Source organism: Carassius auratus, chromosome 1, assembly GCF_003368295.1.
Source record: "Carassius auratus strain Wakin chromosome 1, ASM336829v1, whole genome shotgun sequence".
Lineage (NCBI taxonomy): Eukaryota > Metazoa > Chordata > Actinopteri > Cypriniformes > Cyprinidae > Carassius > Carassius auratus.
The window spans coordinates 6,932,812-6,950,120 of NC_039243.1; the positions used below are offsets into that span (position 1 = coordinate 6,932,812).

General features: G+C 35.9%; 1 protein-coding gene across 1 annotated transcript; it reads left to right on the forward strand.

Annotated features, from left to right (window-relative positions):
• The first annotated feature begins 1,044 nt into the window (after window positions 1–1,044).
• On the forward strand, window positions 1,045–16,421 carry LOC113051129 (protocadherin-like wing polarity protein stan). Its single transcript, XM_026214759.1, has 11 exons — window positions 1,045–1,130; window positions 1,409–1,477; window positions 1,702–1,865; window positions 1,956–1,997; window positions 2,108–2,197; window positions 2,287–2,376; window positions 14,527–14,649; window positions 15,037–15,150; window positions 15,234–15,327; window positions 15,457–15,569; window positions 15,657–16,421. The coding sequence occupies exons 1-11, from the start codon at window positions 1,064–1,066 to the stop codon at window positions 15,774–15,776; spliced, it is 1,086 nt and encodes a 361-aa protein (XP_026070544.1). The 5' UTR covers window positions 1,045–1,063; the 3' UTR covers window positions 15,777–16,421.
• Window positions 16,422–17,309: the final 888 nt, after the last annotated feature.

Here is a 17,309-nt window from a genome sequence, read left to right on the forward strand (position 1 = left end):
ATTATGTTGTGGGATAATTAAATATATTCTTAATAAACTACAAACATAAAATTATATACTTTTATTTTGTTCTCACATTCTTTCTTCCTCCCTCACAGTGGCACAGTTGAATGAGAGGCTCATTATGCAGCTCATTATGCAGGCCTTTGTCTTCTCAGGTGTAAATCACAATGATATTCATGATAGTTGACGCCTACTCGCATATGACTTTTACCAACAAAAAGTGTCTTAGAAAATTTAAATCAATATATTGTTTTCTGTGAATGAGTAAACAAGATGATTTTCACATCATTCAGAAAGAAAAATTCTAGGCTACAAGCTCCAGTTCTCAACAGTCCCGGGAACCAATGTTATGTATGTGTTTTATGGCCTTATTCAAGTGATTTAACATTTTTAGTTTTTCACTAACCATGCATAACATTTTTTTTCTCAAAAATACAATCATGTACATGCATGCATTTCATATATTATTATAGCCCAGTTTGTGCTGATTACAGTGATATTAGACTTTACCCATTTAGATATTTATAAGAAACTGAAAAAAGCACAAATATCAGGGCATGACAAAACTTCTCCAGGCACCAAAAATACCCTTAGACTCCAGAGGGTTAATCCCATTTAATGTCGCAAAATCTTTTTAAAGCCCCACAGAAACCCTGTTGGTTGCTGTGTCGTGGCCAAATATAAACTTAAGAGTCCATTTCACATTAAAAGGTTGTGACTGTCCAATACGAATTAAATATTTCAGAAGGCTTCATAATAATAAACAAGAATAGACCTTAGTGATTGAAACCCCTTCATGAGTTACAGAACAAGATTAAGTAAAGTTCAGTTTAAAATGTTCAAAATGTAAAACATGCTCGTTCCAGTCATTCTGTCACATAAGCTGTCAATCTTGCTTTATTGGCCTCTATCATGCACCTTTGATACCTGATTACAGTAGAGGCCATAACTCTTTATGGCATAAACAGTTAACATAATAGATAACAGCTCAGAAAGATACATATATATATATTACATTCTGTTCACTGCCAGACTTCACGATACAATCTGCACTGAAAACATGGCCTTATTCTCTGTTTTAATTATTTTAGTGTGTCTGCATGTCGACAGTGTAAGGAGCGCTATTGGTAAGTCAGTTTTCTGTCTATCTATAAAGGTTAAAACATACTGGGGAAAATTAGATTTTAGTTTTGATAATGTCAAGTTTCAGTAACTCTGATTTACTGCTGTAAAAATTTAAGAACGGAAGCGGAGCCATGCAACTGTTTCTGTAGTTGTTTCAGTATTTCAGACCAATTTTTTCATAGAAAGCTCAATTTGTCTTGATTTTTTATATACTGCATATAATAACATTGTGTGCTGCTGAATTTAACTAACCCCAGAAACCAATTGCTTGTTGTTTAAGGTTCTACAGAGGTAGACTGTGTAAGTGGAACTTATGTCACTCTAAATACTGTCGATGAGGAATTTGAAGGTACGATATGCCAATATACTGTATTATCATATCATAATGTTTTTTTTATGATATTTAATATAAAATAGTATTGTTGTTGTTGTTTTTCCATTTCAATTTATTGTTAATATTTAGATAAACGAGCCAATGATGAAATGGTATCATGGGAGTCATAATGCAAAAACATTATCTAGTGTGTATAATTTAGAGTATGTATTTAAATGTGTATTTGATATGGCTTACAGGAGATATAGAGATTATCACTAACATCAGCCCATATGTTCGTCTGGTTCTGGAGCCGTATATGTGTAGCCTTTGTATGAAATATTTGGAGCTGGTTTACTCTGATGGAGACTCAACTGCTATTGTACGGACCATTAAACCACTGGATCTTGAGGCAATAAAGATGGTTTGTTCACGCTCAATGATCAAGTGCCTATAGATAGATAGATATTGCATTTTTATATATAAATCATTTTGTATGTTTTATGTTTTCTAGTCTGCAGATGCTGTGTATTATTCAATATCCTGCGTAAGAGGGGTATGTTTATTTAAACAATAACATCATAAATCATTAAATAAGACAACATATTATAGAAATAAAGATTCAGTAAATAACCTTGACTATAGATTCTTCATTTTCCATTTCAGGCGATAAACACCCGGACACTATACATTGCGGATATCAATGACAACCCTCCGATCTTCCAGAGCAAATCATACACCGGCAGAGTGTCCGATGTGTGTGTAATCTCACATCTCTACAGCTGCATTGTGTTTGGTGTCCGAGCTCCCTCGCATCTCTTACTAAACAGTGTCTTTCATTCCAGGGGACGCCTGTAGGTTGGGTTGTGCAGAAAGTGACAGCTATTGATAAGGATATGACTCTAGAAAACAAAAGACTTACATATTCTATACTGGTGAGTCGTGAACAATTATTATATATTTGATATATGCCATAGGCTTCCTCAAAACTGCATTAATGGTGAATGTTCACCCAGCTAGAATTTTTTTTTTTTGTTCTAAAAATGTTCTAAGAACATTACCATTGTTCTAACAATGTTTTTAGCGGGTAGTTTTATTTTTGTTCCCAGAACATTCTCTCAAAAGATAGGATAACGTTCTCTAAAAACATTCTAAATATTTTGATTAATAACATTATTAGAACATTACCCCCTAACATTCTAAGTAAGATTTAAGCAGAGGTTTAGATGTTGATGTCTGTTTTAAAGTAATAGTTTGATTTGATGTCACCATAATGGTGGTACGTGTTGGCTTTAGTTATGTAATTTGACACTTGTCTTGGCAGTGTTGATCTTTAGCTGCTGTATTTTTTTATTGTGGCAAAAACAGCAAGAGGACATGTGGATGATGCTGATGGATAAGACATCACCACATATGTGGTCTGGTTACATGGTTTTACCCAGTTTAATGAATATTGTTAGTTGGTATTATTTATTAAAGTGACTCAATGGGTCAACAGCCTGAGACCCAGCTAAATTTAAAGTAGATAATTTCAAGAATTCTAGAAAAAAATTTTTGTCTTTGTCACACAAACATCAAGATTCAGTGTATGACTCTCAACAATGGTCACATGCTTCATGCAGCAATGTACAGTCTTGTTCAAAATAATAGCAGTACAATGTGACTAACCAGAATAATCAAGGTTTTTCGTATATTTTTTTATTGCTACGTGGCAAACAAGTTACCAGTAGAGAGAAGATGAGAGTAAAATTGTTCTTTTTGGGTCCAAGGGCCACAGGCAGTTTGTGAGACGACCCCCAAACTCTGAATTCAAGCCACAGTACACAGTGAAGACAGTGAAGCATGGAGGTGCAAGCATCATGATATGGGCATGTTTCTCCTACTATGGTGTTGGGCCTATTTATCGCATACCAGGGATCATGGATCAGTTTGCATATGTTAAAATACTTGAAGAGGTCATGTTGCCCTATGCTGAAGAGGACATGCCCTTGAAATGGTTGTTTCGACAAGACAATGACCCAAAACACACTAGTAAACGGGCAAAGTCTTGGTTCCAAACCAACAAAATTAATGTTATGGAGTGGCCAGCCCAATCTCCAGACCTTAATCCAATTGAGAACTTGTGGGGTGATATCAAAAATGCTGTTTCTGAAGCAAAACCAAGAAATGTGAATGAATTGTGGAATGTTGTTAAAGAATCATGGAGTGGAATAACAGCTGAGAGGTGCCACAAGTTAATTGACTCCATGCCACACAGATGTCAAGCAGTTTTAAAAAACTGTGGTCATACAACTAAATATTAGTTTAGTGATTCACAGGATTGTTAAATCCCAGAAAAAAAAAATGTTTGTACAAAATAGTTTTGAGTTTGTACAGTCAAAGGTAGACACTGCTATTTTTTTGAACACACCCCTTTCAACTAATTGCCCAATTGCACAGCCTTAAGATCGTGCATATCATGAATGCTGGGTCTTGTTTGTTTTCTGACAATCTACTGAACCTACTGGTAACTTGTTTGCCACGTAGCAATAAAAAATATACTAAAAACCTTGATTATTCTGGTTAGTCACATTGTACTGCTATTATTTTGAACAAGACTGTATTATGGGTACATCGTACAAAACTCATCCATGGCACCCAGAATGCATCTGGGTTACATAGAGGTTCATGAAAAAAGTAATTTAAAAACAATAGACAAAAATATATATGATATAAATCTGCAGGATCCTATGTGTTGCAACATTTGCTATAGTCACTTGCAGTAAATTAATAGCATAGACTAAACTCAAATTGGATGCAAATTGACATGATGGCGCCGATGTCTTTGGCATGCCGTCTGCAGACCGCCTTGTTGCTATCTTTTGTACCTGCTATGTTTTTATATATGTCTCATTTAGTTTTATATTGTAATGCTATATTGGTCTATGACCGTTTATCACTTTTAAACATCCGTAGCATGGTCACTGCCTGGCCTAACGTTAGGTGCGATGTTTGTGGACCGCGTTTCGAGCTTCCACCCTGTCCATCTCTCCCCCTGCATACCTGTGCCAGCTCCAGGTCGATCTACCACGCCCTATTATACCCGGATTCCTCTCTGCACCTGCTCGGATTTACAGTCACCCTGGCAGTGGTGGAGCTAATCTTCACAACCTTCGCTCGCTGTGCCGAGAAACACAGCCAGCATCTGTTTCATCGCGGCTGAAGTTCGCGCTCATTAACGCCCGGTCTCTGGTAAACAAAACTTTCATTTTAAATGACTTTTTTGCCTCTCAAACCCTGGATTTCTTGTGTGTTACTGATACTTGGACAAAGCCCGGCGAGTTATCTCTGTTTTCGGAACTGGTGCCCCGCGGCTGTCACTTCTTAAACTCCCCGCATTTGTCTGGCCGCGGTGGAGGTCTTGTTTTTAAAAATACTCTTCATTGTCGATCTCTACCTACCGGCTCCTACCACAGTTTTGAGGTGCAATTGTTACAATTAGTCTTAGTTAACCCCATTGCCATAGCTCTAATTTATCGTCCTCCTCAGCAAAATAAGGACTTTCTAAGTGAGCTTGCTGCTCTAATGGGTGATCTAGTTATCAAACACGACAAAATATTACTGCTGGGTGATTTCAACATTCACGTTTGCTGTACTTCGAAACCATATTCAGCTGAATTTCTAAATATGATTGAGTCTTTTGACTTTACTCAGTGGGTTTCTGGTCCAACACATATCCATGGCCACACCCTTGATTTGATTTTAACCCATGGTTTCTCTATTTCAAATATAGAAAACAACAGTGCATCTTTCTCTGACCACATGCCTGTACTTTTTACTGTTCCTCTCACTGGACGCACACTTAAAAATCCATCACTGGCACGTTTAACTCGTTGTCTTACCCAACGCTCTAGTGAAGATTTTTCCACAGCCTATCACGATGTACGTAACTGCCTGGAATCTGTCTCTACCCTCCATAACCTGGATGCTGATGCACATCTTAATCTTTTTAATTCCACCTGCGCAAATTAATTCTATTGCACCTTTGAGGTACAAAAATCACAAGCCTGCACCAGTGCCCTGGCACACTGACACTACACGTACCCTTAGACGGGTATGTAGACAGGCGGAGCGACAATGGAAAAAGGAACGTCTGCAGGTTTCGTATGAAATCATGCAAAATAACTATAAGGTGTTTCAGAAAGCTGCAAAGTCTGCAAAATGCAAACATTTTTCTGAACTTATTTCTAATAATTGCCATAAACCTCAATTTCTCTTTGCTACTATCAACTCTGTTTTAAATCCCCCTGTGCATCCCACCTTAGAGCCCTCTGCTGCTCTCTGTGACAATTTTGCAAAGTTATTTGTTGATAAGATCACAATTTTAAGATCTCAATTGTCTAACTCAGTGTATACACATGATGTTCCATTATGTTCCTCCATCTGGTCTGAGTTTGAGTCGACTGATCGGGACACATGTAATGAAATTATTGGTCATTTAAAACCCACTATCTGTCCACAGGATGTTATTCCACCTTCTTTCCTTATGCAAATTATGGACACAGTTGGACCGGGCCTGTTACTTTTAATTAACAAATGACTGTCAACTGGTTCCTTCCCTAACAGTCTGAAAGTTGCTGTGGTGACGCCATATTTTTAAAAAACTAATCTCGATCCTTCCACTCTTTCTAACTATCGTCCTATTTCTAATCTACCTTTTATTTCGAAGATCCTTGAGAGAGTTGTACTGGTTCAACTACAATCATACTTATCTGCAAATTCTCTCCATGAAACATTTCAATCTGGTTTTAAAGCTCTACACAGTACTGAATCTGCTCTTTTAAGAGTGTCAAGTGATATTTTCACTGAAACTGACTCTGGGAAATCAATGGCCTTAGTCTTATTAGATTTGAGTTCTGCATTTGACTTAGTTGACCATGAGGTCCTGTTGCGACGTCTGGAGACATCCGTGGGTTTTCGAGGCGTTGTCTTGCAGTGGTTCCGCTCTTATCTGAATAGATGTTTTAGTGTCCGTATTGGTCATCAATCCTCCACTAGTGTACCTCTGAACTGCGGAGTCCCACAGGGATCAATCCTTGGCCCCATATTGTTTATTCTGTATCTGTTACCTCTGGCTTCCATCTTTAATAAATATGAAGTATCCTTCCATTTGTATGCCGACGATACTCAGATTTATTTTCCTTTAAAACATAATGATAAAAATGGTCTACAACCCTTGTTTGCCTGTTTAAGTGATCTTAAACTTTGGCTTTCAAGTAGCTTTCTAAACCTAAATGAAAATAAAACTGAAATAGTTATCTTCGGGCCCAAGGAAAACTGTGTGTTTGATGTTGAGCGTGGTTCTTTTGCACCGTATGAAACTCACTGCGCAAGAAATCTGGGCTTTCTGTTTGACCACAACTTAAAATTTGAGAAACAGATCAGTGCTGTTGTAAAGTCATGCTTTTTTCAGCTTCGCCAACTCTCTAAAGTGAAACCGTTTTTAACTCAGAGTAATCTTCAAATAGTGACTCACGCATTCGTAACATTACGACTAGACTACTGTAATTCACTTTACTTTGGTCTATCTCAGTCTTCTCTCTCTCGCCTACAGCTAGTGCAAAACGCAGCAGCTAGACTACTCACTGGGACATGCAAGTATGAGTCGATAACCCCTATTTTTTTAAACTCCATTGGCTACCTGTTAAATTTATAATTGATTAATATTTTACTTTTTGTGTATAAAGCTCTTAACAATTTGGCCCCTCTGTACGGACAGAGCAGATCAGTCAGGTACACTCCTTCTCGTACTTTGAGATCCAGCGATCACTGTCTTCTTATCGTGCCTAGATCCAGGCTTAAAAAACGAGGTGACCATGCTTTTGCGACTGCAGGCCCAAAACTTTGGAACAGTCTGCCTCTCTATATCAGACTGGCTCCTTCAGTTTCCATCTTCAAATCTTCTTTAAAGACTTTTTTGTTTTCTCTTGCTTTTGATGCTCATTGATTCTGATACGATTACTGCTTATTTTTTCTTTTTGTTTTCTTTTTATTTTTTCAATTGTTTCTTTTGTCCGGTACTGCTCGGCATTTTATTATCTGCTATGTACAGCACTTTGGTCAGCCTTGGTTGTTTTTAAATGTGCTTTATAAATAAATATTGTATTGTATAACTCCAGATAAAAGCAGTTTAACAGATTGTTACATGACAAAATTTTTAACATCAGCAAGTAACCCACATCACCTGATGATGTTTTTAAATTCTCACCTTTTTCTCCGTAACGAATATAGTTACAGCTACACTGTAAAAAATTGTGCCGTTAAATAACAGTAATTTACTGGCAGCAGGGGTGCCAGTAAAGTACTGTTAATTTACAGCTCTCAACCATTAATTTATCACTCTTATTTTTTTACAGTATTTTACCGTAAATTCTACCATGGAAATTAACTCCACTCCCACTGCTTCAAACAGTTCGAGTTTAAAAACTAGCATTCCTACGATGTTAGTACTATGAACTTATTTAATTTGATTTCACTGAGAAGGAATAGTTCTTAATATAAAGATGCAAACACTTAATGTGCAGTAATAAAGTAAGTAAATACATGACTTTTACTCAAATCACTGCAGCTCATTGTCAGCTAGCACACATGTATGTGCTGAAGTACTTAACACAGAAGTCACCACTGTATCAGTGACTCCACATTTACTGCCTTTATATAAAGCAGCAGAAAATCAGAGTTTGTGGCTCATCATTGACTGAAGCACAGGCTCTACTCTCCAGCACAATGGTGAACAACAAAACTACATTAAACTAATCGATCTCTCTTGTGCAAACACACATTAATACAGTCAAGTTCAGTATTTACTCTCATTATCAGTGTATGACTTTGCATAATTTTTTCTATGGATGTCCACAAATATTTTAGTTAAATTAACTTTTTTTTTTTTTATTTGGTAAATCTGACGTTTACATTTTACAGTATATTACTGTTTTTCCTTGACTTAACGGCAACAAACTGTAGAAAAACACTGTTTTTGCTGGCAACCATTAATTTACGGCAAGAAACTGTAGAAAAACAGTTATTTACTGGCAGCAGGGGTGCCAGTAAATAACTGTTTTTCTACAGTTTTTTTTCCTGTAAATTAATTACAGTTTATTACTGTTAAATTATGTTACATGCTGTTTTTTCTTCATCTTAAATCTTTAACCCTTTAAACCCCACACCAAAATCCTCAGTTTTAAATGAACACTTATAATGTGTGCACACTACAGAGTGTTTGAGTAACACTACATTAGTGAAGTTAATGAGATAATTATGTGATTAATTGATGATTGAGCATTAGTGATAAACACCTGCAGAATCACTGAAGGAAAGAGAAACACAAGAACTACAAATTACTTCAGCCACAGCCTTAAATTAAATCAACTGAATAAAAGAATACATCAAATCTCTCAAGATCTTATTAAACAACTCCTAAAACAGCTTCACCAGATTCACATTACTAACCAGACTGACTTTATTTCTGTCAGATGTCTACAGAAGATCTTATTGAGAGTTAAATAGGTTTAGGTGTTTTTTTCACTACCATGATGGAGATCAGTGTTTACTTTAGTTGGGCTCTTGAACGTGACTTTTCAACAACTAAGTTTTTTTTTTTTTTTTTACATGTTATAGCAATGCGCATTTGGAAATTGTTATAGCAAAACAAATGTCCACAGAAGAAAAAAAAAATAATCTGGTATTGTTGTTTATAGATTGACAAGAACAAACACTGTTATCTCTGAACTAGTCCCGTGTCTCTTCTCTTATTGATACTACAGCATAAGAAGATACACTGCTGAGCCATAAGTCATGAAAGACTGTTAAGAAAATTTCACTCATAATAAAAAAAAAAAAAAACCTTTGCTGAACTTTAGACAGAAAGATCAAGAATCAGCGTATGAATCACAACAATGGTGACAATCCACAAAATAAATAAACAGATAAGTTCTGAACATCACAAAACATGCTTCTAAAACTTAAGACAAATGCAAAATGATAAGCACATAATAATTCAAGAAAATAAGTGAACAATTCAGGGGCATAATTTATTCATGCCGCAATGCATGCTGGGAGTCATGGATGAGTTTTATCCTGTGCTGGTACCCAGCATGCATTGCATCATGAACCTTTTGATTGTCACCATTGTTGAGATTCATATGCTGATTGTTGATTTCTCTCTTTGAGTGTTGTGGGGAAAGTTGCCCGAAATATTTTTTTAACTAAAACTGTCGTTAAATCCGTAGGTTCTGGTTATCACATTACGGTTCAATCTTACAAAATTGAAGAAAAAATTGTGTCATTCACTCACATACTTCAACACCAAACTAATATTTGATTACTACAGGAACACTTTAAGTCAGTCTAGTAGATCATGCCTGACAGAAACAGCCATAATCACTTGACTATCAAAATTAATACTGCTATAACAAATGTATCATAAAGATACAAATACAGCAAAGAAACAAAATTTTAAGTACAAAAGACAAGGGTCATTAGCCCAACTAAAGGAAACACTGATCTCCACAATGGTAACGTCAAACGAAACAGTAACATTATCATCTAAATCTCTGTAATTCTCAATAAGATCTTTTGATCTCTGATCTCTGATCTGATAGAAATAAAGTCAGTCTGGTTAGTAATGAGTGAAGTTGGTAAAGCTGTTTGTTGATTGTTTAAATCTTCAGTTGATTTCATCTAAAGCTGTGGCTGAAGTCAGTTGTAGTTCATGTAGTTCAATACACTTATTAGTTTTCATTCTCTCTGTCAGGTGGACTATATTAGTAAACTCATGTAAGGAATAGTGAATGAGGGTGTAGGGTGTGATTTGAAACACAGCCGCTGAGTGTCGACTTTGAACGTTGTTAATTAACGATATATAGCAGCAGTCTACCTTCTCGAAAATGATGAATATTACCCAGAATGCACCGTTTTAATGAAAAACAGTATGTTACTGTCAAAATTTGGCCGTTTTTTTACAGCGATTTTTAACAGTGTAGTGATCGGAAGATGAAGCCTCATGAAACTTTAAGCTTTACAGCCAAGTGGTTCACAAAATGGTTAATTTCTGGAAACTTAATTTGCTCACAATACCACCTGGTGGCCAACAAGTGTAAAACAAGCAGATATATTACAGACAGAGGTGTAAAGTCCAGGGGTCAGAAAGTAAAAGCCCTGCCATATTTTTGCTCCACCCATGAACTCAGCAGCTGATTTCACCAGAGGAAACAATTAATTCCTTTCAAGTCACAAACTAGTCTCAAGTTAAATCCCAAGTCCTCAAAGAGTTAAAGTTAGTGAGATAAAGTGACTAATTAAATGATGATTGTGCAGTAGTGATGCTGTTAACACCTGCTGTTATTGAAAATTACAGAGGATTGGATGATTTATTGGTTAAAATGATGCCACCATCATGGAGATCAGTGTTTGGATTAGTTGTGTTCTTGACCCTTGACTTGTTGTGCTAGGTCTCTCTCTCTGTAGCCCTATATGTGGTGTTGTAGAGACGAGAGATCAGTGGTGTACAATAAACATACAGGCACAATGAGCTGGTGATTATATTGAGAATAGTGTGTTTTTTTTTTCCAGAAGTTTAGAGTTCAAATAATTGTTCCAGTGAAACTGCAGCACACAAAAAAGTACTTCAACATTTACAGAGAATAGATTGTAAATCTGTGTAACACATACAAAAATCTTAACTCCAGTGCTTTTTTTAGACACACACAGATATCAAGAACCATCATATGAATCTCTGCAATGGTGACAATCAACAAAATGCTTCATGTTGTAATACATGAAAACTCCCATAATGCACTGCAGTATGTATAATTATTTGTCACCACTGTTGAGGATCATATGATAAATGGTCATGGCTAAATGCGTAATCCTAAAAAGTTTTCTTTTCTTCTCAATATAGAAGTATTATGGTGGAAATGTATAATAAAATATCACTGTTTTTTTAAGAATAATGCATTTGAATCAAGATCAAACAGGTATAAAAAGCATAAGTTACCTCCTAGTTTGTTTTTGCATTGCATACATGTTTGTCGTGAAACAGTAATGCATTTGCTTAGAAGCAAACTTACCAAAACTGTTAAAAGGCTCAAGAGCCCAAATGAAGCAAATACTGACCACAAGTATGGTGACAAAGTTATTTTTTATTTTCCTTCCAACTGATTTCATCCAGGGCTGTGCTTAAAATCAATTATAGCTCTTGTGTTTATCTTTTCTTCAGTGATGTTGATTGTTAACAGCAGGTGCTCATCACTAATACACAATCTTTATTTAATTAGTCACTTAATTGTCTCATTAACGTTAACTATTTGAGGACTTGGGATTTAACTTGAGAATTGTTGGTGACTTGAAAGGAATGACTTGGTTCCTCCTCTGGTGAAATCAGCTGCTGAGTTCATGGGTGGAATAAACATATGGCAGGACTTTTACTTTCTGGCTCCTGGAATGTCCATCTCTGACCACTTGGCTGAAAATCTTAATGCTTCATTGTGTGAACTTTAGGTGTCTTCAATAATTCTGTTTTGGGGGCCTTACAACCTTTTGAACATGCTGCCTTTATCATATCTATGTAAGCAACAAAAATGTGAATTTGTAAAAAGGCTGATGTCATGTGCATGCATATAATGTTTTTGAAGGGTGTTTCATGATCGCCAACTACTGGCCTGGCATGCATAACATAGTATTCTTTAGCATAGTGTTTTTTTTTTTTTTTTTTTTATTAAATCAATATTTTTGTGTAAATTTTACTTAATTTTTTCATTTTATTCTACTCAATTTGAATGATTATTTCTACTTAATTAAAATGTGTTAAATTTAATTAATAATTTTGTTGTAAATTTTTGACACAATTTTATTGAATAAATATAGAGAATCACTTTTTACAGTGTGGGAAGCTTGTTATCAATGTTATCAATACACATTTTTAGAATGTTTTTGGAGAATGTTATCCTACCTTTTAAAAGAACATTCTGGGAACTAAAATAAAACTTGCCGCTGAAAACATTCCCGGAACATGAAAAATTTCTAGCTGGGCAAGCCCCCGACTGTTGTGTGAACCTTACAGATGCTATTGGGCTCTTGTCTTGGGAACTCTGCACTTTGATCATAAACAAAAATCTACATTAATAAAACCATTGCACTTTCATGTCCTGTTCCTTATTCCGTTAATATTCACCTGATAAATATCATATGACTTTTAATCCATCAAACTAGATTTAATACCAATATGGCTCTAACTCTATTAAAGGGATAGTTCACCCAAAAATCTAAATTATGTCATTAATAACTCACCCTCATGTCGTTCCAAACCCATGATACTTCCGTTTATCTTCCGAACACAGTTTAAGATATTTTAGATTTTTAGTCTGAGAGCTCTCAGTCCCTCCATTGAAGCTTTGTGTACGGTATACTGTCCATGTCCAGAAAGGTAAGAAAAGAATCATCAAACTAGTCCATGTGGCATCAGAGAGTCAGTTAGAGTTTTTTGTATCGAAAATACATTTTGGTCGAAAAATAGCAAAAACTACGACTTTATTCAGCATTGTCTTCTCTTCCGTGTCTGTTGTGAGAGAGTTCAAAACAAAGCAGTTTGTCATATCCGGTTCATGAACGAATCATTTGATGTAACCGGATCTTCTTGAACCAGTTCACCAAATCGAACTGAATCTTTTTAAACGGTTCACGTCTCCAATACGCATTAATCGACAAATGACTTAAGCTGTTAACGTTTTTAATGTGGCTGACACTCCCTCTGAGTTAAAACAAACCAATATCCTGGAGTAATTCATTTACTCAAACAGTACACTGACTGAACTGTTGTGAAGAGAGAACTGAAGATGAACACTGAGCCAGAGCCAGATAACGAACAAAAGACTGACTCGGCCTCAAGTCAAGAACTGTTTTTGTCAGACGCGTCCGATTCGAGAACCGAGGAGCTGATGATACTGTGCATGTGTGATTCAGCGTGAAGCAGACTGACACACAGATCGTCTGAATCGAACTGATTCTTTCGGTGATTGATTCTGAACTGATTCGGTGCTAAAGTTATGAGCGTGCTAAAACCGAAGGCTTGAATCAAGGGCAATCATTGCCAATGACGCCATTACGTTGAACGCAAAAGAACCGGTGAACCGTTTTCTTCGACCAGTTTATTGAATCGAACTGTCCGAAAGAAGTACTGGTGATCTGAAAACCGATGCAACCAGTTCTTCACTCGTGAACGAATCAGTCTTTTGTTTATTATCTGGCTCGGCTCAGTGTTCATCTTCAGTTCTCTCTTCACAGCAGTTCAGTCAGTGTACTGTTTGAGTAAATGAATTACTCCGGAACAGAGGTGGAACTTTCAAGTCACAAGCAAGTCTTCAAGTCACATCCAAGTCCTCAAAGGGTTAACCCGCTCCGGGATATTGGTTTATTTTAACTCAGAGGGAGTGTCAGCCACATTCAAAACCTTAACAGCTTAAGTAATTTGTCGATTAATGCATATTGGAGACGCAAACTGTTTAAAACGATTCAGTTCGATTTGGTGAACTGGTTCAAGAAGATCCGGTTACATCAAATGATTCATTCGCGAACCGGATATAACAAACTGCTTTGTTTTGAACTCTCTCACAACAGACACGGAAGAGAAGACATTGATGGACCAAAGTGTATTTTCGATGCTTCAAAAAACTCTAACTGACCACACATGATGTCACCTGGACTGCTTTGATTATGTTTTTCTTACCTTTCTGGACATGGACAGTATGCCGTACACACAGTTTCAATGGAGGGACTGAGAGCTCTCTGACTAAATTTAAAATATCTTAAACTGTGTTCCGAAGATGAATGGAGGTCTTACAGGTTTGGAACAACATGAGGGTGAGTTATTAATGACGTAATTTAGATTTTTGGGTGAACTATCCCTTTAAAGCAATGAATATGTCTAATCTCATGTTTTCTAATTACAGAATTGAAGCATGCAAATCATTTTTAAAGAAACAAAAGAAAATAATGTGTACGCTCATGAATTTATGCATGACCCTATTTTAATTCATCACTTCTGTTAACAGCCTCCAGTACCAGAAAACTTTGGTCTGAGATATGACCTGCAAAACAATGCAGCTGACATCGAGTTGATTAAGCCTGTGAACTACAACAATGTTCAACAATACGTCTTCATGGTGGAAGCTAAAGTAAATACAAACTCTCTGACATCCTTCTAGTCTTACATCCATTATTAAACATCAAAATACTGCTCTAGCCTATAAAGCAAAGCTCATCCAAAACTGGAAACTCTGTCATCATCTACTTACTCGTGGGACACAAAAAGAGATGTTTAGCAGAATGTCCAAGCTTCTTCTTTCCATATAAGAACAGCTGTCTTGATGTCTGGAAACTATAATTTTCAATGTCATTAAAAAGTAAAAAATAAAGTCAGTGGTTGGATAAAGTTTAATCCAATGGACTGAGCTGAGAAACTAATTTCATTGGGTTACAATAAATCACAATTGGGAAGATGCTCTACTAATCTACCAATTGATTACTTTTGAAAATTTTTAAGGGAGTTTATTTTCTTGCAGGATAAAGGAGGACTCAGTGATACAACAACAATTACACTAACGATTGAAGATTTTGACAACCTAAACCCTTATTTTGATCACTGTCTCTACAAGGCATCCATTGAGGAAAATCAGGTAAATGAACTCGGAGGACAAGATCGATGCTTTAAATACATGTCTGAGCACATAAACAAAACCCTCTTTCTGTCCATGCACAGATCGGACTCTTCTCAGAAATCACTCCTGAGCCCATAAAAGCTCAAGATGGCGACACGGGCATCAACGAGCCTGTAGTTTACAGCATAACATCAGGTACCTGTAACGGATGATTTACAACACACTTACGTCCTAATCTAAACAATAAAATAATCATGAAATGTACTCAAGATCTGAATTACCTTTCTGATAATAACAAAGCATATATTGATATGTTTGTTTCAGTCATTCCAAATGAATATCAGAACAGCTTTGAGATTGACCGAAACACTGGGGTCATCTCTGTGACGGCGGCACTAGACAGAGAGCAAACAGGGCAGATTACTGTTGTCATACAGGTATCAGAAGTTTCTTATGAGTCTGAAGAGATTTCACTACTTTGTTTGTATATTTTTTTCCTAAACAGTGTTTCCTTGTAAAATCAGGCAACTCAGCAGAATGACACCAGTAAGACGGCTGATGCTGTTGTACTCGTCACCATTGTGGATGTGACTGACAACCCGCCGAAAATTGACCAGGGGGTCCATTCTTCACACCTTGTTTAATACATGCGAGATGATCTGACAGATGCCAGATCTTTTAATCGTGATAACTGATTTCTGGCTGATTTGGTGCTTCAAATAAGTTAGCAGATTTGATTCAAATAACTGGATTAAGTTGTCTGAGATTACTTTGTGTTGTTGTGTTCATTGGAAAGGGCAGATATATCAGTACTCAAAACCATGACCAGCAATGTAGTGGAGATATCAATGTAATGACATCATATAATTAATATACATATAATTAAGATAAAGGAAACAGCCCAGCCCGCAAGATGACATAAAACTGCTGATGGATAAATAAAATGTGTAACCATATTTGTTTTATCATTCCCAGTTATTTTTCACCAATTTTAGTATTTCTATAGGCTCTGCTTTTTTCAGTTTTCAGGGTTTTGTAATTAGTCGTTCATTTAAGCGTATTTGCTATACATGAAAACATTAAAGATCCTAAATCACCAAAGACAAAACAGACTGTGTTTAATTGTGCTTCATAAAAGCGTTTTGAGATTTGAGAATCATGGGATTAATTATTTTAATAATTAATGAATTAAGCTCTCCTTTCAGATTAATGCATGGCTCATACAAACTATATTTAAGTGTGTGTATGACTGCAGTATAATTATGATATAACAGCTTTTCATGAATAAATATTTCAATGAGCAAAATTGGTCGTGTCCATAATTATAGTTTTACGCAACATTATAACTATTTTCAAAATCATTTTAAATGATCATTTCTGGAAATAAGGTACACAAGTAAATATCAGTGGTGGGGACAAACTTTCAGTAACCCCTTCATTTAAAAAGATGTGATCTGATCCTGCTTATGTGAAATAAGCTGCTCTTGAGTTTGAGCTCACGGGCCTGTTGCTATGAAAGCGGCTCCAGGATGAGCTTTGAACAATTTATAAATCCTGGATCATGTCAAACCCTCAACAATAAAATCAAGCTAACTGAGTAATCCACATATGAAGAACGGACAACAGAGCCTAGAATCAGGAAGGTGTTTACAGACACTCATCACCTGGAGGACAATCGGCAGATTGCACCTTTAACTTGATTGAAGTGCAATGTGATTATAATATAAGGACTTGATTGTGCTTTATTGTACACTTCACAACTTTTTTTCTTTATTTATTTTTGTATTAATTTATAAATTAAATAATTAAAAAGGGCAGAAAAATGTAAACATTTCGACAATCAGGCTAAAATATTTTTTTTACCTAACATAATATATAAATATATAAAGTATATAAAGTATATTATATATTATTATGTAAAGTATAATACTATACCCTATAATATAATATCGAATAATATTGTATTGTATTATAGTTATTATATCCAAGTTGTTTGTCTGGAACGCAGCATAAGGTTAATGTCAATAAATGATCATGTACTACAATTAAGAGCCATTCTACAAGGTGACATTTCACCACTTAACAAACAGATAGTGACTCCTGAGCAGCACATAAAGCACGACTACGTGCGACTGTGTTAAGTGCTTTTTTGGTAAACGCACGTGAAACAATAACGA